The sequence below is a fragment of the Odontesthes bonariensis genome, chromosome 1 (assembly GCF_027942865.1).
Source record: "Odontesthes bonariensis isolate fOdoBon6 chromosome 1, fOdoBon6.hap1, whole genome shotgun sequence".
NCBI lineage: Eukaryota > Metazoa > Chordata > Actinopteri > Atheriniformes > Atherinopsidae > Odontesthes > Odontesthes bonariensis.
The window spans coordinates 39,761,308-39,784,774 of record NC_134506.1 but is presented as its reverse complement, the minus strand read 5'-3'; the positions used below and the strand labels follow the sequence as shown (position 1 = coordinate 39,784,774).

Genomic DNA, 23,467 nt, shown 5'->3' with positions numbered 1-23,467 from the left:
TACTCCAGTGATCCCTCAAGGGAAATGATATAAATGTATATTCTACTGGTCTAATACTGGTTTATTAGGACGTATTACAGAATAAAAGTGTGTCGCTATTCATGTATATAGTATAAAGAATGTTTTTAAATGACTGATTTCAAAGTCCCGACAACATTTAGCAGAGACTGTTAAACACAAAAGCCATCGAGCAATAAAAAGTCCATATTTTAAGAACCAGTAAATACAAACTGCAGAAAATTACAGCTTAAGATGAACAGATGAAGAGGCACAAACTAAAATGCTGTCTGTGTTTCCTTTGCTCTGAACTGAGAGCTGATTACCTTTGTTACTTGTTTCCATTCATTGTTCTGGCTCTGGGAATCTTCACTCAGGTTTCGGTTTCTCTTTTTGTTGAACTGCACTTCTTCTTTGCAGTTTCCTCCACTGTCATGTCCATTGAGTTATGGTGCACACTAAGTTGTTGTTCAAATGATTTTTCAGGGTTACGTCGACACCCATTGATGGCAAAAGGTGGGAGTGGGATTTAGGGTTGTAGACATTTCGCAATGATTGAGATACACACCGTTTTATGCATCTGTCCCAAAATGTTGCAGGATTAAACACAGATTTAAAAAGTTAATCTTTATATAAATATTCAACATCATATGGTTGATGTTGTCAAAGAGAAGGAGACAGCTGTTGGTCTCCTGTGCAGCTTCCTTGAAAATACATGTCTCCAGGAAAAGACTTGTAGATTTTTTTGTCTACACACACCTGATGTGCAATATTAGACTTATTATTACAAGGCCCCTCCCCCCAGTAGCATATCTTCCTCAGTCTTTTTATGCTGCATGAGTCTGCCTTCCCTTTCAGAGGAGATAATTACAGGGATCACAGTGAGAGGTGTGAGTGAGAAGTGATGACATTCAGGCAAACCTCAAACAAAACTTTCTTTCTCTCTTTGTGTGTGTGTGTTGGATTACGTTTTTTGTCTACATGTGGATGTTTCCGAAGTATAGAGTCGGCCACTACTTAACTGACAAGTCAAAAGTCACACACTATTCATCCAACACTTAAACACTTTGTCTGTCCTTAATGACGACAACACCCCCAGACACCGTCACTTCATCCACCCCCACCCGCTTACCTTTGTGTTTGATCACTTTCTGCATCTCTCCTGGCCCACAAAGATCCACTGAGAATGGATAAAAATGACTCATTCATTGCTAACAGTCCAAGTGTTGTGTCCAAATGTCCTGATTTGATTCAAACAAACCCAGAGAGAATCTGTTTACAGTTATACGTTAAAGACAATGAGCAATCATTGTACCTGACGAGCTGAGAAGTTGGCATTTTTGTTTGAAAAATGTGAAAATAAGATTAACAGGTTATCATAACAGGTGACAGGAGACTCTTAAACAGGAGTATCGCACATGTATGAAAAGATCTCATCACGTTTGACCCACACAGTCTAATTGTTGCAAACTAAAGCTTCTCCTTTTCTTGTGGCTCCAACACACCTTACCGTCTAGACCAAGCACAGATAAAAGTGAGTCGTCTGTAAACCGTCACCCGCTCTTTTTCAGGCAGATAAATGAACAAACGATTCTGCGGGGATCAGGCTAACCTCTGTGTGGTTGATGACATCACGCCGTTGATCCTCTCTAATCTGCTCCGAGGCAGGAAACAGTGTTGGCGTTGTGTTCGCTGTGTCTGATGTGAGATTAGCAGCCGAGTCATTAACAGGATAATTCATAGGCTGTCAGCTGTGCCACAGTAACATTTTATCCTTTTTACCTTTGGCAAGAGGTGGTGGGCAGCTGGGTCAGTACAGGCACACAGGGTGGTAATTAGGAAGAGTTGGTGGGCGGGGCACGAGGAAGAGAGGGGGGTTTGTATGGGATCACTGTGGGAGGTCTGTTTAGAATCACCTCAATGTGTGTGCAGATGCACTTCTACTGCTTTAAACTTTGGTTTTTCTGTCCTCAGTTCATGGATCATCCCTGTCTCTGGTCTCCAGCACTTCCTCCATTTACTCCACGGTGAGTTTGAAAACCATCAAGTCAATCAGTGTGGGATATTGTGAAAACTCTTGTTGAATGCTGCAGAAATGCATCTTTTTTATATATATATATAGGAACGTGTTGTCACCTTTACGTAATTCGTTAAAACTCCCTCAGTTCTCCTGGTAGCTCATTGATTTAGGCCCGGGTTATCACGTAACCATTCAATCTTCTAGTTTAGCTGCAGCCAGGGTCTTTAACAAATACATAGCCTGGAAATGTCTGGCTCAATTTATCAGAAATTCTTTTAAGTCGCATGCTAAACAGTTTCTGCTTTATCTAATGTAAGTGTGACATATTGAGTGTTTGAGTTGACAAATACACCTTTCAGTCCATCCAAACATCCGACTGGAACACCCTCTGAGGAAAAAGTCTGGTTTTAGTCACAGAGACAAACAGAGCACAGCCCACGTATGTACACTGTAGCATATCAAAGCTTCACAGTGAAGCTCCTCCTCCCTCTGGGCTGGTTCACTCACCTCGGCAGGTATAGCAGACAAGCTCTCAGAGACCGTTTGGCCATCCAAGCCAGAAAGTCTGAGACTGGAAATCAGAGCAGGGAAGAGAGTGGAGACAAAATGATGGCAACTTTATCCCTGACGGGAACAGTCACATCCTGGCAACAAACGGTAGGAATGAAAAGCAGCATCCTTCTGCTTTTTATGCTCTGTTGGAGTTGGACATGTATGGTTATAAGATGTGTTTTTATCTGCAAACATAAGGGGTGATGTGTCATCACATGTAAAACATCTCTTACATTTAAAAGTCATCTGCTGCTAATTTAACTTTGTTCCAACATCAGTTTTCCTTGCTTCTTTATTTAGGGCCAAATATTACCTGAACATGTTGCTGAGCTGAAGTGTTTTTGTTTGTGACGCGCCGATCCAGGCTTTGCATCAAAGTGAGGCATCTCTGTGTTTTGGCTGCGTCTCCAACACAGACTGCTGTGTGTGTGGACCATGTGTAGATAGCTGCTACTTTGCGAATCGCATGCCGTAAGCACAGATTTGCCAACACACTGCTACACAGACGCCAAGAGGCTGTTGGAACCCGTTTCAGTGTTTAGTGGCTGGTAGGTGGAGCCACATGGAAAAATCATTAATTATCAGCTGTTCTGCTCCGTTGCTTCTGTCATAACGTAACTGCATTGTAAAGGCTCTCGGATGGAGATGGATTAGTTGTTTCATACTTTGCATTTGTCTTTTTTTTTTTAAGAAGATGTCATCAAAACCTGCATAGTGACAGTTTAAAACTTGTTTTTAAAATGTAGTCCCAAAGGCTGAAGTTGGGCTTAGTAAAAGAAGTCCAGATGCCGTTTCAGTGCTCATTGCAGCCTGTTTACATGTAAATGCGGGTATTGCATGCTTCTCTGTTTTGGTGAACAGCAGCAGGATGTGTTGTGTTCGTGCGAGCGAGCGTTTGTTTTGCGTGCTCTGGCTCTGCCTGTGCATTTGGCTCCCCGTCTTTTCTTGCCATTGTTCCGTGTGCTGCATTTGAGGACAATGAGACGCATACACACACAGCAAAATGCCTTCAGGAGGATATCTCGGCTTCCCAGACATATTACACCAGACAATATCCTCTGCAGTTTATAAAGCTCGTCTCCACGGAGCTGCGAAAAATCAAACAGGAGTCTGAACATGTGCAATTTCACCTCCAGCAGATTCAGTCTGTCATGTAATCTAATGATTTTCTCTTCTTCTGGTGTTTGTTTTACAGAACGAGGAGAAGTCTCAGTCAGAGGTAAGCATCAGCCCGCCCACAGCACTTCTCTCCTCTTTAATTTTCTATGTGCAGTGGCTGGACTTGTTGAAACATGGGGATGTTTTCACAGTTGTATCCAGTTACATGTGTAACTGTTTAGTGACTGACCCTGTTACAGGCTCTTGTTCCGCTCTGAACACCTGTGTACACCTGTATCTGCTCTTTTATGCCTCTGCAGCGTTTCATCTCTTAACCTGAACGTATCACAGTTCCAATCTGGGTGCCTCCCTCGTTTGTTGCTGCCATTTTCCTCATTATATACCTGGTTGTGTGCATGTGTTTGACATAACGTGCTTTTTTTTTTGTATTTGTAGATCCGTAAACTGCGCCGGGAGCTGGATTCCTCCCAGGAAAAGGTTTCCGCCCTGACAACACAGCTGAGTGCTAATGTAAGTGAACGAGCCCTTCAATGCACACAAACAAGCGCACACCCTGAAAAATACCTATTTGAACTACAAATTTAATCACTAATATTGGCATTAAAAATATTTTGATTAAATCAGGGTTTTATACTACAAACAGACAAAATAATTGTGATCCTGAAACCAGGAAAATCCTAAAACCTATTAAAATGTCGATCTTTTAAACTTCACATACCAACTGGAACCTTCTGATCATCCAGAATACTTGAAGTATTGATATGTATTCAAATTGCAGCAGCTTAAACATTTAAAAAAGACAGACTCCAGTAAGAAAAAGCTATAAAACTTGGCTCTGTCACGAACCCCCAACATTTACCAATACTGAACACACAATTCTCACAGAGCTCTTTAATCTCAGAAGCTATAATTTCACAACTGGCAGAGCCATCAGAAAATCTCTTAAAGCATCTCTAGACACGACTGTTTCTGCCAGCCTCCCCTCTGCGTTGCACAAGTCTCACCTCGCTTCATTTGTTATCTACAACCCGAGCGAGTGCACGCTGCTGTTTTATTATTTTTTTTACTGTGGATTAGAGATATGGCAGGAAGGCAAAGGTGTTACATTACAGCAGGGACTCAAGTCTCAGCACACTGCTGAGAGACTGCCCCAGATGTGGACTGAAGATTTACGGCTCACGACGCCTGGATGCAACAAGGCGTGGCGAGAGCGTTGAAGGAGAAACGGAGATAAAAAACACAAAAAATGCAGGAAGGGGAGGGGGGGGGGCTTTGTTCAAATATTTGATTACATGATGTAGAAAGATGAATTATCTGAACACACCTTATAGCCCCCGAGGCCGAGAATCTAAGAACATCTCCTGTTGCAAAGCATCACGACTTGAATTCAGACATCAGTCAACGCCTTTCTCAGTTCTCTCACACACGTGCAGGTGTCCACAGATCATAGACTATTAGCATAAAGTGAAGGATGGACATTTTGTAATAAACTGATAAATTTAGCTGTGTCGCACTCAGAGGTTTTAATCTCACTATTTGACGCGTACCTGCTACAGTGTCAGAATCTGGGTTGTCAAATACTACCTGACTGTTTTGGACCAACTTACAATATAAAAAAATCATCCAAATTGCCGTCTCATCAGTTTTACTAGAACATCTATGAATGTCTCCAGCTCCAAGGACTGTTTCTGGAAAACGTGTCACGGTTTGAGTCCACTGTTGTGAAATTCTTTACATTTATTTGGGTTTAGTTCTGGTTTTATTTTGGTATGAGGGCGACTTCACATCATGTTTGGGGTTTAGGCCCGAGGTTAAAGCAGTTGATGTAGACTGTTCTCTTTCTCAAGGACGCTGCTGATTCAGATCATTCTCCTGTGTCCTAAAACAGACTCTTCCCACACTAACCTTGTTATTTGCAGTCCAATAAGTACCCGCAGCTGTAGTCAAAGTGAATATATCCCCAGCTTACTTCTTTTTCCATGGCATCAAGTAACCACCAGCCTGCAGCGAACAACACAGGGACTTGGTTCCCCTTAAACTTTAATCCCTCCACCAACGGCAGACAGAGGGAGAGGCTGATGAGATGCAACTCGGGCTCGCTTCATTTCACTGTGGACACAGATCTTAAAGAGGTTTATGAGGAAAAACGTTTGTCTTTACAGGCTTTGAAAATTGGTAAAAGCCTGGTGGCCATTTAATGAACATTGGACTAGAATTTGGAAAGGCTGAATTTCTTTTACACTTTTCACTGTGTTGTCATGCTGTGTGAACAGTTGTTGCGTAGACCGAGGTGAAAAGCTGGAACTTGAATGTTTATTTCCCCACAGGCTCACCTGGTCGCAGCATTCGAACAGAGTCTCGGCAACATGACCATCAGACTGAAGAGTCTCACCTTGACAGCAGAGCAGAAGGTGAAAACGGTTCTTCTAGTTTTATAACAGACTGCAGAGCGTGACTCAGAGTGGACGTGCAAAGCTTCTGCAGGTGATTTGTCAGACTGAACCTCTTGACATCTTCTTTGTGAAGGACTCCGAGCTGAACGAACTGAGGAAAACCATCGAGCTGCTAAAGAAGCAGAACGCCGTTGCTCAGGCTGCCATTAACGGAGTCATCAACACGCCTGAACTCGCACCGAGAGGAGACCGAACAGGTAAAGACAAACAATTTTAACACTGGATCAATCGATCAATCAAATTAGTTTGAATGTAAACTCTTAAGGGAAAGGTTCATGATCAAGGCTCCCATAATCTATGAGCCACACATCTCCCTTGATCAGTAAAAGTGTTTACTCTCACTGTTTGGTCTCCTCAGCTGGAAGTAGCGGCAGTCCACAGCAGCAGCAACAGAATCAGCAGCCAGACCTGCGAATAAGGCGGCAGCACTCCTCCGACAGCGTGAGCAGCGTCGCCAGCGCCACCAGCCACTCCAGCGTGGGCTCCAACATGGATGCCGACGCAAAAAACAAGAAGAAGAACAAGAAGAACTGGGTGAGATGCCGGGAATACGAATAACTCAAATGTTAACACCGGTGAAGTTACTAACAAGCCGGCCGTCAGGAGCTGTGGTGGTTTATTGTTTTTGTCTCTTCATTTCCATGTGTGGGTTTTCTTCTCTTTAGCCGTCTTTCACTGGGGGCGAAAAGGTGAATACACAGGATTTTACTACACGCAGTCATGTAGAAAACTAGTAATGGATTTGATATGGTTATTTGTGGACAAAAAATTTGGATGGATTTACTTTAACTTTCACAAATTTCCAAATCAATTATTTTTAGGGTAAAGTATAGTCTTTATTGTAGGTTTCTTTTGCTAGTTTTGATGCAAGAATTATCATAAACTTTCTCTACAATCTTTGAAAGATATTCATTTTTCTTGTCTGTTGATGAAAGACACTTTTGTGCACCGGAGGACAAGTCATAGATGATGAAGTACGCAACTTTTTTTCCTTCATCTTCCCCTAGACTGACTCTGTTACCCCCCCGTGATTGTTAATATTTCACCCCAAATTTGTTAGATTTTAAGGGGAGCTGTTTTGTCACGTAGTTTCTTGCCCTTAGGTCATAGTGGTAATAAAGTACCCTCCTCTTTGTGAATGTGCAGATGAGACCCCACAGGAGGCCCCTGCATGCAGGTGCTGCTCACTCTGGGCTGTAATGTGGAAAGTACATATATGGGGGTTGTGTGTGGTGGACAGTATGTAATCGTTCATGAAAGACGCTTCATTTCATGGTGGTTGGGATGTAGAATTAACTCGCAGCTGCCAGGAAGTCAGATCAGCTCGCGACTTGTAGGGGTTTCAAGTTCAATCCCTGTCCCTCCGTAACACATTAACACATCCAAACCCATATGAACATGTGCTGTTTTGTCTCTCTGTCTTCCTTTGCTTCGCTTCATGTGGCAGGTTTATGAGGTAAGAGTGGTATGCTGTGTGAAATGAAAGAAACAAAGAAGCCTAACACCCCCGCACCTTTTATAGGTTACTAACCTCAGTCCTCTTTCTTCCTCTCCCACTGTCTTTATCTGCCACTGTAGTGCCTTTCCTCTCCTCTCTTTCACTGCCGCCCTCCCTCCCTCCCTCCCTCTGAGCACTGATCTTATGACACTTGAGCTGGCTTGTTTAAGGAAAAAAATCCTCCTACAAATACTGTCAGAAGAAGAGAATTGGTGATGGAGCTTGTGTATCACACACGTCCATGTGCCCACTGTGGATTTCTCCACAAACGCATAACACATGAAATAGGCTTTGACGTGAAAGCACTCGAATAGTCTGGATTTGGCTCATCCTTTTTTGTTTAGGAAGTAGATAAATGCTTCCCTTTAAGTGAAATAAAATGACAAATGGTTCAAATTGTAGCCGGAGTTAAACTCTTTTTAAAGTTACAGTTCAATAATGACTTTGGGCTGAAAATTAAGACACTGAGCTTTCATATGGGGGGTATTTAGATCCTAATGAAAGGACCAGTTTAGGAATTATGACTGATATTTACAACCATCTTTTTCAGGATAATTGAACAAAAACAAGACAGGGGCACATTGTTTCTGTAAGTAGACATAACAAGTGTATGTGTTAAGAGCTCTAGCTCCAAGTCAGTCATAAGTCAATCCACCAATAATTCCTTTTTCTCCCTTTGACTTTTCTGCGGCTGTTTTCTTCCTCTTCCTCACAGTCACTGTCAACCTCCCCTGCTCACCGTCTCTTTTTTCTTTTGCAGCTGCGAAGCTCCTTCAAACAGGCCTTCACCAAGAAGAAATCTCCCAAGTCAGCCTCTTCTCACTCAGACATTGAGGAGATGACAGACTCTTCGCTGCCATCCTCCCCCAAACTGCCTCACAACGGCACCTCAGCCGCCAGCCACATGCTCAGGAATACACACTCCAACTCACTGTATGTATCTGTTTGACTTCTGGGGATTTACAGCCACTTTATGATGCACTCGCACCTCTAAACTTCTGCTTCTGTTTGTGTACACACACAGTTTGTCAGAGTGTTTGGACAGCGAGGCAGAGATGGTGATGCAGCTGCGGAGTGAGCTCAGGGAGAAGGAAATGAAGCTGACCGATATACGCCTGGAGGCTCTCAGCTCCGCACATCAGCTGGACCAGCTCCGGGAGGCCATGAACCGCATGCAGGTCTGCGGATACACACTCGCATATGAGAGCACTTCTCAGTGGAGGGGATTTCAACAGTCACAGATTGTTGAAGGAATTCTTCAGTGGCGAATATTCTTTTTCCACTGAGAGATTTAAGTTAAGAATATGTTTGTATTAGGGCTGGGCGAGTTAACTCGTTTTTATCGCGTTAAAGCATTAATTATTTAACGCCGATAAATATTTTATTGCGCATTAACGCATGTTTTATTTTTTTAATTAAAACAAAAAAAAAATTTGAGGGCTTTTGTACCTTTTAATAGATAGGAAAGTTCAGAGAGACAGGAAGTAGCCGGCAGAGAGAGGGGGAACGACACGCAGCACAGGGCCGTCCGATGCGGGACTTGAACCGGGGCCAGCTGCAGCGAGGACTATAGCCTCTGTACATGGGGCGCCTGCTCAACCCACTACGTCACAAACCACCCCTGTTTTATTATTTATTTTATTTTGTAAAAGTCTGTTGCTGTCTGCTGCAACCGGAAAAGTAAGTAATCGGTGGATCCACCAAATATGGAGAAGGGTACGGAACTTTTACTCGGCCATTTTCATTTTAAAGTTCTTCCAGATGGCGGAGTCGACAGAACCAAAGTCATCTGTAAACTCTGCCAAGTCATTCAAGGAAACAGACAGTGGAGCGAGGCTTCTACATAAAAACTACAGAAAGATGCTGATGTTAAAAGTGTGTTTACACAACAAATGTTATGGCACTTTCATTCATATGGCAGCACATTTAAAATAAAACTAAATGCTAACAGCTATACACTACTTTTGAATTCATTTTTGGATTTTGCGTACAAATGCGATTATTCGTGATTAATCAGGGAAATCATGTGATTAATTAGATTAAAATCTTTAATCGTTGCCCAGCCTTAGTTTGTATATATGCAAGCATATGTTGTATTTCCAAGCAACGAAGCACACATGCGTTTGAAAGAGGCTGACATGAACTGCTTGTGTGTTTGGCAGTTGGAGATCGAGAAGCTGAAGGCAGAAAATGACCGTCTGAAGGTTGAGAGTCATGGCAGCAGGACGGGCTCCCAGGCCTCCATTTCATCCTCTCCTCCCCCTCACACCCACGGCCAGACCCCAGGGCCCGGCCCAGGACTCTCACAGCACAGCCTCAACCTCACCACGAGCGAGTCAACCAGCCTGGGTAAGACGGAGCAGATGGCATGGAACTTAACTGCTGTGTCACTGGTGACACAGCAGTTAAGTTTTTGACTGAAGTGTTGTATATAAATGTGTTCGCATTCATACAACTTTCTGCAGTGGCATGATTTCTAAAAAGGGAAAACATTAAACTATTTAATTATTTTAGACAATAATCAAATATCTAACATATTAATGGCGAATGTAAAAACCCTGCCCTGCATTCCTTGCAGATATGCTGCTGGATGACACCGGCGGAGAGGGTGGGTTGAGGAAGGAGGGCCGACACGTGAAGATCGTTGTCAGCCTGGATGAGGAGAGCAAGTGGGGAGAGGTGATGCCTGTTTTTCCTTTTTCAATTGTTGGTCAAGATTGTTATTGTACACAAAGGCTTTTTGGATCTTAAAATCTGTGGTGTTATTCTGTCGCAGGAGGGCCAGCGACGCCATTTTCTGATTGGTTGCATTGGTGTAAGTGGCAAAACTAAGTGGGATGTCCTGGATGGAGTGGTCCGCCGCCTTTTCAAGGTAATACAACTTCAACAGCTGCATATCAGAATGGATTACATGCTGTGTCTTGTTGTGTCCATTTGTACAGGAAGAAACATGAGCTTGTATCACCTGTTGAAAGCTACTTAAAGCTGAGCTTCTTCTCTGACAGGAGTACATCACTCATGTGGACCCGGTGAGCCAGCTGGGCCTGAGCACAGACAGCGTGCAGGGTTACAACATCGGTGAAATCCATCGGCCGAGCACCTCCAGTGCCGCCAACACGCCCGAGCTGCTGCCCTGCGGCTACCTGGTTGGAGACAATACCATCAACATCCAGCTCAAAGGTACCACAGCCTCAGCATGCCAGCGCTACAAATGATTCTAAATCAGAGGCAAACAGAGCAGAATAAAGCATCTTGTAATAAAACGCCACTAATTCATTTATTACTTTTTTAAACTATGCTAATGAGTAAACAGTTAAGTCATTCACAGAGCACAACTTGTCAAAAGAGAAGATATGCTGCATTTTTACATCATCGTGTGTGTGTGTGTGTGTGTTTGTGTCCAGGTGCGAGCAGTGGAAACGTGGATTCGTTGGTGTTCGACACACTGATCCCGAAGCCGATGCTGCAGCGCTACGTCTCCCTGCTTAAGGAGCACAGGCGGGTCATCCTTTCAGGTCCAAGCGGCACTGGAAAGACCTACCTGGCCAATCAGCTGTCTCGACACCTGCTGCTGCTGGAGGGCCGACCGATGACCCCGAATGCTGTCGTCACTTTCAATGTGGACCACAAATCCAGCAAAGTAAATGCACACACAGCTTCTGTTCTCTTTAAGCCTGATTTACAGTCGTCCGGGAAAAGAAAGAGTTTACTGTGTGCCGGTCAACATTTGGTCAAAATTCTTTGTATTTCAATATAACAAGCTCCAACAACAGTGTTTCTGTCTCAGTCGCCATCGTTCACTGTGGCTGTGTTCGAAACCGCATACTACATACTGATCGATCAGACAGTATGCTGAGTGTTTACCCACAATGCATTTCGCTCCTGCCCGAGCCGAAATCAGCCGGCCTGAAGCTGATTTCACTTAAGCTCTAAACTCTGTAAACTTTAGCAACATTTGAAACATTATCAGGCGAGAAAGTAGTCGTTTAGATCCCCAACGTGTTGAAAATCTGACAAAATACCGGCTATTTACAATTTTGTTCCCACGAATTCGGCGCTACTAAAGCTAGCCGTAGTGAGCAACGCACTTCCGGTTATTTTCACAAAATAAAATACCCGTTGCCTTGTATCATAGGGAAAGCCATTACGATACAATTGGTGCTTTTGTTTTGAAAACAGGAAGTGAACCTACCCTCGTTGTAGCTAGCTTGAAACTGCAGTTTTGACAGGAAATGACGATCGGCGACGTTACGTTGCATCTTGGGTAGTTTGAGTAGTGGGAGTAGTAGGAGAAGTATGCGGTTTCGAACACAGCCTATGAGGAGCGGAACGGAGCCGGAAGGTGAACAATCAATCATCGACTTTCACAATAGACGTTGCGAGATTGGGTCGTCTAGCGTAGCAACGCCTACTGATTGGGAGGTTAATTGCCTTGCGTATCCGACATCCCGACGGAGAACTTTGAAAGGTTTAATAGCCTCTGCCTGACCACGGAGTCGGATTGACGGATAGCTACGGAGTAGCATAACGAGGCCTTTAGGGCTTTCATCTATTAAAGTTTTAGAAGTTGTTGTAAATAGCAGCAGCTAAGAACACAAATATGTCACCAGTTATTTAAACACTGCTCAGAATGCTTTGGTGAAGTAAACTAAAGTCTCTCTGTGCCTGCAGGAGCTGCGTCAGTACCTGTCAGGTTTGGCAGAGCAGTGCAGCAGTCACTCAGGTGCAGACAGCCCCCTGGTGGTCATTCTGGACAACCTGCACCACGTCAGCTCCCTGGGAGAGATCTTCAACGGCCTCTTCAACTGCAATTACCAGCACTGGTCAGTTCACACTCATTGATCAGCAGAGTCCTGCAAAAAGAAAGAAACTTTTTTAAATTTATATACTAACTACAATCAATAACTGAAAATATGTACAGTAGGACAGTTCACAAAGACAGTTTCCCTTTATCTCAACTGAACGTAGAGCCTTGCAGGAGATGTTCTATGAGATAATGCAAAGCGGCGGCACTGTTATACAACATGGGAGGGGTCTTTAAGACCTGATGAATAAGTGTTTGTCTTTCCTTGTAGTCCCTACATTATTGGCACCATGAGCCAAGCCACATCATCTGCCCCCAACCTGCAGCTTCACCATAACTTCAGGTAAATTCCTACCGATCACCTCATCTCAGATGAATGCTTTCATAATTCTAAATAAATGTATCCTCAGAACATTTTAACTGTCTTTCATATTTTTGAATACTGATACATCAGGTGGGTGCTGTGTGCCAACCACATGGAGCCAGTGAAAGGATTCCTCGGTCGCTACCTGAGGAGGAAGCTCATCGAGATGGAGATTGGCAGCCGAACGCGCAACGTAGAGCTGGTGAAGATCATCGACTGGGTCCCGCGGATTTGGCACCACCTCAACCGCTTCCTGGAGACACACAGCTCCTCTGATGTTACCATTGGTAAGGAGGCTTTGCACTATAGTGGGAAACTCTTAAGTCAGTCTGTATAAACAGTGTTTAACCTCTTGGCTTTGGGCCATGCAGGACCTCGTCTCTTTTTGTCATGTCCCATGGACGTGGAAGGATCCAGGGTGTGGTTCACTGATCTCTGGAATTACTCCATCATCCCTTACATGTTGGAGGCTGTTCGTGAAGGACTGCAGGTAATAAAAACACTGTTGTGAGATAGTTTGTTCCCGGTCAAAGAGCATGGTATTTGATTTATGGCAGTTATTCCAAGTGGAGTTGACTCAGCATCCACAGGGGATATAAATAATTTCTTTAAGACTGTTCAAAGTGACAAGGTCCATGCTAATTAGCCTTTAGCTTAACTGAAAAATCTTAAAATTCTAATTTGTTTTATTTTTTAAATGCTAGTTTTAAAATGTTGCACTCTGAGGTCATTAAGTTGATGTAAAGTGCTTTAAATACAAAATATATTATTATTAGACAAATAGATTTAATTTGTGCTCTGAATCGACGTTTAATTAGGATGTGATTTAATCAGGCAGCAGTTAATTATTGCAGAGTTCAAGCAATATGGCTGTCGTGCAGGAGGTAGTGTGGGCTGCGTTATTTCTACTAACAACTACGTCTTTCAATCAACCAATAGGAAAGTAGCATGGAGTGACATGTTGATCAACATAAGTTTTACCGAACAAGCAAACAAAAATCTAACAATTGGAAAGAAGTGAATCTGGCTGAGCTGTTGTAGCAGATGCCTCATTTACATGATGCATCGTCCAGCTCAAAAGAACTGTGCCGTGAAAAGAAACACAGGCGATATTACAACTTTTAACCAACAAACATTAATGCACATCTTAGTAGACACGGCAGTCATTTTTCAGTCAGTCAGCTCATAAGATCTTCCATATTGTGGGAGAATAGATGCTATTCTTCCACATTACAAATCATAGACACTATTAAAACACTGCAGCAGCTTAGTGGATGATAGACTGTGCTGCTGTTAATGTCATCTTGGTTTCATGAAATAATCAGATATTCATTCTCTTTTTAATCTGATCTGGTTTTATTTCCATACCTGTGCAAATTAGCAGCTGTTTTATATCCTAGGTGAACTAACAGACTGGTTCTCAAAGCAGCCGTCTAAAAAAAATGTGCTTAAATACTAGGGCTGGGTGAGTTAACTCATTATTATCGCATTAACTTTGTTAAATATTTAACGCAGATAAATATTTTATCGCGCATTAACACAGGTTTTATTATTGTAAAAGTCTGTTGCATTCTGCTGCGGAACCACCAAACATGGAGAAGGATACGGAACTTTTACTCGGCCATTTTCATTTTAAAGTTGGACATCACCGCTGCAGGTGCTCCTCGGTCTCTGCGTGAAGCTCACGGAGCTAACCGGCACTACTTTCTGTTTTACTTGTTTCAACATAAAAGCACGTATTTAAAAATAAATTTTTAAAAAACTCCTGCACTTACAGCCAAGTTGAATTGTCTTCTCAGCGTAGTAGTTCCAGTCTAAAATATCACTTAAAGGCAAAACACACAACTGATAGCAGCAAGTCATTCAAGGAAACAGACAGTGGAGCGAGGCTTCTACATAAAAACTACAGAAAGATGCTGATGTTAAAAGTGTGTTTGCACAACAAATGTTATGGCACTTTCATTCATATGGCAGCACATTTAAAATAAAACTAAATGCTAAAAGCTTTACCCTACTTTTGAATAAATTTTTGGATTTTGCGTACAAATGCGATTAATCGTGATTAATCAGAAAAATCATGTGATTAATTAGATTAAACATTTTAATCGTTGCCCAGCCCTATTAAATACTCAAGGTGTTGATCCTACATACTAAACAGAAAATAATTTGTCTCTCTGTAGCTGTATGGCCGCAGGGCTGCATGGGAGGACCCAGCAGCCTGGGTGATCGACACCTACCCATGGTCGTCAACTCCCCCACCAGGAGATTGGCCCCCGCTGCTGCAGCTCCGCCCAGAGGACGTGGGGTTCGATGGCTACTCCGCCCCAAGAGAAGGAGTCAGAAAGGAGCCGCCACAGAGTGACAGTGACGCAGACCCTCTGGTGAGCAAAAATACACGATTAAGAACAGGCAGCAACACACCAAGCGAGCATTTAAAGCAGTTAGTTAGGTTAGTCCTGCACAAATCGGGCTGATTCCCTATTTCTGCCGACAGATGAACATGCTGATGCGTCTGAAGGAAGCAGCAACGTCGTCGAGCCCGCAGAGCTACGACAGCGACTCCAACAGCAACAGTCACCAGGACGACATCCTGGACTCGTCGCTGGAATCGACCTTGTGATGCCATGAAAACACAACCATGGGATCATTTTTAAAAATAACTTTTTGTTGAGTCTAATTCATGCCACAAAAATGCAGCCTTCTTAATTTGGGTGCAGGTAACCCAAATATTATAAAGGAAAAAAAAAGAAAAAGTTTTTACTGCGCTGCTGTGTTTTTGGGTTTTTTTTCACCGCCGTGGCCCATATCTCCTGTCAGGAGCCCGACATCTACTTCAGACAGAATTAAAGCACACAGCCTGTCCCTGTTGGTGAGGCATCATAATCATCTTCATCATCATCATCACCAGCTGCCAGTTTATGTAAACACCAGCCAGGAGTCCTCCATCCTCCACTGAGCAGCAGCAGCTGCAGTGCACCAGAGCTGCCTGGAGATGGCGATACAGCCGCTCATTTCTGGAGTAGTCGGTGGACTTCAGCTACCACCTGTTGGTGGTTGGATGGATGGATGAACAGCCAGCAAGTTTGTCACCATCTCCATGACTTAAGTTGTCTGTGTTGATGGATAAATTGAGCCAAAGTTAACGTTCGGTCCTGCAGAATTCAACAAACATCCGTTTAACATCCAACTGCAACGTATGTCGAAGCCAAACTTGTTGAGAAATGCTGAGTTTCTATCTGCAGATCCAACACTGTCACAGTCAAACTACTGATGGCTTTTGTTCTGCACTACAGCACCATTTTGTGTAGTTGTGACATTACATGGATGAAAATTGGGCCACAAACCGACTCACAAGTAGGATTTGAATCGAAACTCAAAAATACCCAGTACCAGTTACCCATAGAAAGGGAAAAAAAACTTACAATTATCTCATCAATTCCCTCGTGCACCTATAGAAGGGTTCCTGGAAAAGGATTCCCACTCTGGGTACGTGATTATGTTGGACCCATTTTCAATAGTTCATGATTTATGAGGTTTTCTATTAAAAACCCTCATTTGGAATTGTTGAAATGTTCAAAGTGAAATTATTTTTGTGTTTTTCAAACAGACCTTTTACTACCATTCTGAATTGGGAACGTTCAGACGATTCCCAACCCTACTCACAGGGAGTGAATAAAACCTGCTATGTTGTTCCAGCTGGTAACACCATGTTTGATTGACTAACACATAGACTTAATTAAAAAGTACAATTTCTTTCCAGCTAGACATGTATAGCTACTTTTAAAAAGGAAAAAAACTGAACAAAAAAAGCATTTAAAGTCTGATTATCTCAAAAACTTTCAGGGGGAAATGACACTCAATGAGAAAATAATATGGACTTTGGCAACATTTATCCCATCTTTTCAGTGTTTGAGATGATGTCATGACTTCATGTCCTTTTATATGATCATATATATATATATATATTACGCCTTTAACACTTCCAAGTTCTTGCTTTGACCCTGTAATAATCCTGCGATCTCATGCACATTTGCCCATACAGGCTGTTGTAGCACAAAACTCCTTTGGTGCTGGACTGAACTCTAACAAACAATGCCTTACTCTTTTCTAACAGACTTCGTGCATTAGCCGATTCTTTGTCTAAATGGCTGTGAACTTAACAGGGCTCCGAGTCGACTCTAATCGACCAGCGGCTGCTGTCGAAGAGCAGCGCTGACCTCTCATCATATCAATCACAGATGCCGAGGGATTGAATAGATGTGAATGGGAAGCAGTGCTCTGGGTTTTTGAATAAAGTTGTCTGCATGTGTGACCCCAGTGCTAAAAAAAAAAATAAAAAAAGACTGTAAATATTTTTGGACCACTAGCAAGAAAGAAGAGTATTTAGTTGTGTTTTGGTGCTTGAAATCAGAACCTATTGCAGGTTGACTGGGTGAGGGAAGTTTAAGAAGATGTATTGATTTTATACCTCATCTCCCATCCTTTAATTGTGCTTTTGCCACGCTTATGTTTTCATTATGTGAACAAGAGTCAAACATGTTGATCTAATTAAGTGAAAACTAGTGTATAAGCTGCTTTGTTTATAGTGAAAATTAACGAGAGCTTAAAGTTATAAAAGGTACTTGTGGTTGAATGATAATGAAACAAGTTTGTGATATTGAAAATATCAGTTTTTCTTCCTTTTAAGCCTCCCAGCCTGCCTCCAGGGAAGGGCAGGCGGATAAAAGTCGGAGTTATGTGGTCCATTGCTTTCAATGTTTTTGTCACCGATTCCTATGCAACATTCATTCTGGTCTCCAAATTGAAGCCAAAAGCCGAACGTGCATTTGTCTCCCGAGCATATTTCAGCACTGACTGCAGACGTTCAGCATGGCACCAGATTTGTGTCCAATAATCTTTGTCCGTGTGTGTGTTTGTGTATCCTATAAAGGCTGTCCCGCTACCGTCTTTGTAAGCACAACAAGTGTGATTCTGTTAGTCTGTGTAAAGCCTGCTCACAGAGTTGTGGGTGTTATTAAAGCATTTGACTGCTCTGTCAGTTTACTACACAAATTCAATGAATGTTTAGCCTTCTTAGCCATGTACATTTTTTATATGTAACATAATTTTGTAAATACTTTATCTTGCAGCATTTTGATGACTTTTCTAGCCAATTTGGTACAATACTTGAAATTGAGTATTTTGTGTACAGTCTCTTTACATTGGAAGGAGATCGATGCAGTTTGTCGTCACTTGTCTGTCCAGGGCTCGGAAAAATTAAATCTGATATCACTGTACTAGTTTTAAGTTATTGTGATTCAATAAAATTAATAATTATTTATGATGGAATTTGTTAATATTGTTTTCTTAAAAGCAACCGCATTCTCTCGACCTGAAGTTGTTCACCATTTTATTTGATGTTTGTACAAAAAAAAGTGTGAAATAAACATATATACAGCACATAATACAACGTACTTATTAAACAAATTCATATAAATTAACGGAATAGCTACAATTTTCAATAAACAACTCTATTTAATGTCAAGGTAAAAGTAACTCAGTATTCTTGGCTTAAAATTTCCATACGAAATTGTACAAAATACTGTACAATTGAATAAAGCTGTGCAAAACAGCAAACTGTGTCTCAAAGCAGATCCTGTCCAGCGCGCACGTGCACTGAAGAAGCTACAAACAGTGACATTGATGGGCGGATGTTTCAGCAGCTTCTTACAAATCTGGTCACAGTTTCATTAAAAACAAATCGTGGGTTATAAGTCTATATTTTCTTTTTCTTTTTTTAAAATAAATTAAGATACTGTAATTTCTTCTTCGTCCGACTCTGAGAAGTCCGAGTGCTTACTGGAGAGAGAGGGAGAGGAGATGCAGGATCCCGCCGCCCTCATTCTCTCTCTTCCAAACTCCTCTTCCTCCTCTTCTTCCTCCTCAGCTGATGACTTCTTGCCCACATCGCTGAGGTCCGGGTGTGGATTGGCTTTGGTGGGCAGCGTCTGCTCCCGGCATCCACCGGATGACAACAGCTCTCGTTCTTTAGAGTTCCTCCACTTCATCCGCCGGTTCTGAAACCAGATTTTCACCTGCAGGCGGGGAGAAAGAGGCGAGTTAGGAAAAGTTCAAAGTGGAACAGGGTATTTACGCGCGATTACGCGTGGCATACTAAGAATTGTAACCACAACCGAAGAAAGTTTTTTACCTGCGAGTCTTTGAGGGCCAGTTTAGAGGCGAGTTTCTTCCGATCGGGCTTGCTGATGTATTTCTGTTTCTGGAACATTTTCTCCAGGGCTTTGCGCTGAACGTCGGAGAACACGGCCCGCCTCAGCATCCCTCTGCGGGGCTTCCCTCTTGCGGCCAGGGGCCACGAAAAAGTTCCCGGGATGGGAACAACGGAGGAAGATGCTGCAATGCAAACAAGAGGAGATAAATTAGAATTTGTATCTTTAAAAACCAACTCCATGAATCATACTGCAAGCCATAAAGTCCAAATATTTTTAAAACCATTTTCAATATATATATATATTTTTTTTTTAAAAACGCTTCGGCTTCAGAAAGGCTCTTGGATATACGATGATGAGGATTCTTCTTTAAGACCCATAGTTTTCCCATTTTGAGTGAAATGGCACGAGGTGACTAATTAGCACATTGGCCAGTCCTCAACCGCATTGGTATGGTAAAGAGGTAGCATATCCTTTAAGGAACCCTGTGAGGGCGGATAGAGGAGTTAATAAACCGTGAACGGTAATTGTGTAGTAATGAACTAACGCAGAAAAGACTCTGGACAGGCGGCGAAGGCCATATATTATCGCAACAAAAGGAGATTTACACTTTCAAACTAAACACAACTGCATACCAGAATACTGATGCCAGTCGGGGGGGGAGTGAAGAGTGGAGGGGAATAGCGGTTTTTTTTTTCTTCGTGCCCTCAAATCATTTTCATTAAATGAACACGAAAAGCTATTCAGGACGCTGGAGTTGTTTTGTTGAGGCATTCAGTTGGGCCCATGAAAAGACTCCATCTCCATTATGATTTGTCTGAATGAAAGCCGGGACTTGCGACTTTATAGACTTTTCCAAAGGATCTTTTTTTTTTTTAGCGCAACTCGTTGATTGGCTCGGTTAGAGGATTCATAAACGTTTAAGGCACAGTGAGTGGAGACTGGGAGTCAGTGGTAACCTATCCCCCGCGCCTTTAAGCGTGCAGGGGGGGTTAGTAAAGTTTTTTTTCGGTACAGTTGTGATTGGGACAGTTTGCTTTACTTTTGAACCCCACAGCGCAGGACCCTTCTCTCTGCAGGCTCCTCACTGGACTCCTTCCTCACTGTAGCTGCCCTGCGGCCGCAGCAGAATACGGAACAACGACGCACTATGTGGTCTTGTGAGAATATTGAAAACTCTCAATAGCGCCTAATAGGGAAATTAGTGCATGACTGGTTCACGCCTTTGGCCCGCCTGGTAAAAGTCACTCTCCTGGGTGTGTGGGTGGTTCGCCCGATGGGAGCTGACCAAATTGGTCACGGTGCTGGGGGCTTTGTTGCCACCACAGCGGCCCGGTGGCCCCCCGGACGCTGTGGGAAAACGCAGGACCAGGGAAATGCCAAAACGCCCCCAATGGGAAGCAGGGGACTATAACTCGCCACCCCGCCTCAAATTTAGAGCGTGACGATTTGGGATAATTGGTTAATTAGGGGGTGGGTTGGTTTGCCCTGGCAGGGACCAGAGCCTTCGGTCCCCATTAATAAGACAGTGATTTCTTCTTTTCTGGCTGTTTGTCCCTTTTCTTCTTCCATTCCAGATAAAATATATGACAGGGGTGACAGTGGTTTACATTTAAATGCAATTAGCACAGAAAGAATTCTAAAGGCCATGAAGGATAAGGGCATCAATGCTGCACCTACCTGGCAAATAAGGTGTCCTGAAAATGGGGTGAAATGCTCCCTCGAAACAGGGAACGGGAAAGGTCTTGGAGTGCAGACTGTGGACTGTAGGGTGTAAGGACGCTGTGGAGGAGACACACATGTTAAAATCCTTCCTGGATTCAAAATAATCGAAATACACACGAGTTTAAACTGAGGAAACACAGAGGTCTTTGCCTACTCACCAATTTTTGGCGATGGTGCGAGGATGGCGCTCACTCCAAACTTCAGAAAACTTGGATCTTTGCTGTTCGTCGTCAACGTTTTTGGTGAACACGTTTCGCGCGTCACCGCGGTCGTGGCCAATGTGCGCTCCGCAGATGCACAGTGGAAGGACAAAGTGGTTGTAACGTTGGGCAAGGAGGTGCTCGCTGGCGGGACAGTCCGGTTTATGAAGGCGGTGGGGCGGCTAATGCGGAGCAGGTCCTCCACCAAGAAGCTGGAATGGGTCGGGAAGGTGGACGGCAGGCTCTGATGGAGCGGCAGAGCTGCTGCGGGCCGGTACAGCCCCGGGTAGAGGGCTGGCGGAGCGAGGACACTTGGGATCATCATGGTCCCGGCTTTCAAAAAAAATAATCACTGTGTGAAATCAGAAATATTCCGTGAGTCAGCTGGGTGGGAATCAGTCGTGTGAATGGCTGCTAACTGCTCTGGCTTCCTCACTCAGGGGAGACGAGTTTTATAGCAGCCAGCCCCCCCGGCTCTCCTCTTAGGGCTGACAGCCTCAACAATGGAGCTCAACAAAGTTCTCCACATGGGTCGCTTTCATGCGGCAGCCCCCGGCCTGCTGATTGGCCGGAGAACGCAATTTATGATTGCATTAGACTTCATAAGCAAGCAATACACAATGCAAAGAGCACAAAGAGGCTCAGTCATCAATTTTGCATGTTGACCACTTTTCTTTCAATTTGTTTTGTTTGGAAGAGGCAAGTGGCCTAATTAAAGAGCAATCTTTAGATTCAGGTATTATGCTGAAACTTTGAATGACTTCTAAGAAATATACATCATTATTTTCTCCCTTTTAGGGTGCCCTATGCATACTAAAAAAGTATTTTATTTTGTTTTCAGTGGTGCAAAAATAAACATGTAGCCATGTAGATTCAGAAAACATTTTAAACAATGAGAATAAAGTTAAATGATCTGAAAAATCATCTATGTTTTCTACATCATCTGCAGACTTTGGCACCATCTCGCATGTAAATCAGTTTTTAGGGTTTCATAGGATTCTCAACACTCAATCTGGCCCTCGTCATGGAATAATGTCTTAAACGGATTTCTGCTATCAAAACGCTTTAACAGATGTGTTAAATATCACTCTTTTTGCGCAGGCTTCATTCAGCAGCCGCAGCTCAGAGCGCACAGAAGAAGTGTGCGGCCTGGACCGTGCGCTCCTGATCCTGTTAACCATGAACTAACTGTCACCCTCAGCTGCGGAGGAGGCTCCCCCTCGGCCTTTCTCTTTCCATCTCTCGCCTTCAAAAAAGAAAAAAAAAAAGCCCCAGTGGAATAACAAAAAAAAAAAAGCTTTATTTCTAAAGACGGTTTTGTTCTGCTATTTTAACCGGCTGAATAAAAGTGCATCTGTGATTTGATTTAAAACGCATTCATATGAGCGGACACTGAGACCCCATATAAAACTCTTATTAAAGCGACTTGGAGCCTGATAGTCGTGTTCTGTCAGCTTTTCCCCTAAAAACCCGTTAACGCAGATCAAATCAGGCGAAAAACGCGATGCAGAACCAAAGAAGGGAAAAAACCCCAGTTAAACCAAGAAATACAATTAGGAAACATTAGGTTTTAAAATCCTTTATGATAGTTATTTTTCCTTATTCAATTAATCCGTATTTTATTTTGTCTTCAGTTATTTTCTTTTAGGCATATCTATATTTTCCATGTTACAGTCAGTAAACTTTTTCCTCACAAACACAAGTAGCCTATTAATATTCACGTTTTTAAGACTTAAATGGGGAAAAGACTGCCTGCAATATTAGGACCCGATGATTACTAAATATGATGGTAATTAAGCCCATCATAAGTTTGCTTTACTTTCTAAAGTTATAATTGTAAATTAACCCAATTAAAATCAAAAGAACACTCAAATCGGCTTTATTTATTGGGTTTTCTTGTTGATTTAAGTCGTTCACTTTGTATAATTTGATTCAGCTCAAATAATAAGTGGTTCTACATCAGTCCAATATAAACTGGCCACAATCCGATAATTAAAAAGGAACGCCTCCGTGAAATGATCCTTTACACAGAGTCAACGCTTATCAGAGATGCGTCCGCTTTATGAGCGCAGGACGCACAAGCAGGCGTTAACACGGCGCCCCGTCCCCGCTGCTACACCTTCAATAAGTAACGAGACCTTCAAAGCTTTTTTATTAGCCTATATTCCTTTACTTGGCTGCCCGAAATCCCCCTTTTGTGAGCGGTAAGCAGATGGTTAGCAGGAAGCATGGGCTGCTCTGGCTGACCGAGACTAATTTCTACGAGCTTTGCAAGCTTGCCACGTCCCCGCTCCTTCACCAGGCCGAGTAAAAACAGCTGGCTGCGGCTGAATTAAAGCCATTAAAAGCACATCTCTGAAATATCGACACCAACAACAACGCTCCCTCCCTTTATGGTTATCCTACAGGGAATCAGCCACTCGTGTTTAAGTGGCATTAAAAGGTATTTTAGGTCACTTTATAACCAGGTCAGATACTCTCGATTATTATCATCCTGTTTCATTGCTGACAGTTTGTTGCGGCAAC

At 42.9% G+C, this 23,467-nt stretch overlaps 2 protein-coding genes across 6 annotated transcripts in view; one reads left to right on the top strand and one right to left on the bottom strand.

Annotated features, from left to right (window-relative positions):
- Nucleotides 1–18,130, top strand: part of nav2a (neuron navigator 2a) — a 242,925-nt gene extending 224,795 nt beyond the window's left edge. For all 5 annotated transcript variants that reach the window (XM_075466795.1, XM_075466785.1, XM_075466776.1 and 2 more), the window contains 19 exons: nucleotides 1,972–2,024; nucleotides 3,765–3,788; nucleotides 4,124–4,198; nucleotides 6,016–6,099; nucleotides 6,215–6,338; nucleotides 6,500–6,675; nucleotides 8,400–8,572; nucleotides 8,664–8,817; nucleotides 9,802–9,988; nucleotides 10,218–10,318; nucleotides 10,416–10,511; nucleotides 10,645–10,819; nucleotides 11,044–11,279; nucleotides 12,311–12,462; nucleotides 12,715–12,786; nucleotides 12,898–13,094; nucleotides 13,179–13,297; nucleotides 14,988–15,188; nucleotides 15,302–18,130. In XM_075466795.1, the coding sequence (XP_075322910.1) occupies nucleotides 1,972–2,024; nucleotides 3,765–3,788; nucleotides 4,124–4,198; nucleotides 6,016–6,099; nucleotides 6,215–6,338; nucleotides 6,500–6,675; nucleotides 8,400–8,572; nucleotides 8,664–8,817; nucleotides 9,802–9,988; nucleotides 10,218–10,318; nucleotides 10,416–10,511; nucleotides 10,645–10,819; nucleotides 11,044–11,279; nucleotides 12,311–12,462; nucleotides 12,715–12,786; nucleotides 12,898–13,094; nucleotides 13,179–13,297; nucleotides 14,988–15,188; nucleotides 15,302–15,427 (2,525 nt within the window). In that variant the 3' untranslated portion in view covers nucleotides 15,428–18,130. The remainder of the gene's footprint in view (nucleotides 1–1,971; nucleotides 2,025–3,764; nucleotides 3,789–4,123; nucleotides 4,199–6,015; nucleotides 6,100–6,214; nucleotides 6,339–6,499; nucleotides 6,676–8,399; nucleotides 8,573–8,663; nucleotides 8,818–9,801; nucleotides 9,989–10,217; nucleotides 10,319–10,415; nucleotides 10,512–10,644; nucleotides 10,820–11,043; nucleotides 11,280–12,310; nucleotides 12,463–12,714; nucleotides 12,787–12,897; nucleotides 13,095–13,178; nucleotides 13,298–14,987; nucleotides 15,189–15,301) is intronic.
- Nucleotides 18,131–18,355: 225 nt separating this feature from the next.
- On the bottom strand, nucleotides 18,356–21,337 carry dbx1a (developing brain homeobox 1a). The gene is made up of 4 exons (XM_075472228.1): nucleotides 20,900–21,337; nucleotides 20,697–20,798; nucleotides 18,998–19,200; nucleotides 18,356–18,881 (listed from the first exon to the last, which is right to left on the bottom strand). The coding sequence occupies exons 1-4, from the start codon at nucleotides 21,264–21,266 to the stop codon at nucleotides 18,594–18,596; spliced, it is 960 nt and encodes a 319-aa protein (XP_075328343.1). The 5' UTR covers nucleotides 21,267–21,337; the 3' UTR covers nucleotides 18,356–18,593.
- Between the last annotated feature and the right edge of the window lie 2,130 nt (nucleotides 21,338–23,467).

Bases quoted from the DNA above. Each gene is read 5' to 3' on its own strand.
- dbx1a (XM_075472228.1), bottom strand. From the start codon at position 21,266: ATGATGATCCCAAGTGTCCTCGCTCCGCCAGCCCTCTACCCGGGGCTG. The intron at 19,201-20,696 runs GTAGGTGCAGCA...TTTGCATTGCAG, and splicing joins CAGGACACCTTATTTGCCAG to CATCTTCCTCCGTTGTTCCC. The intron at 18,882-18,997 runs GTAAAAAACTTT...CCCCGCCTGCAG, and splicing joins TGGCCCTCAAAGACTCGCAG to GTGAAAATCTGGTTTCAGAA.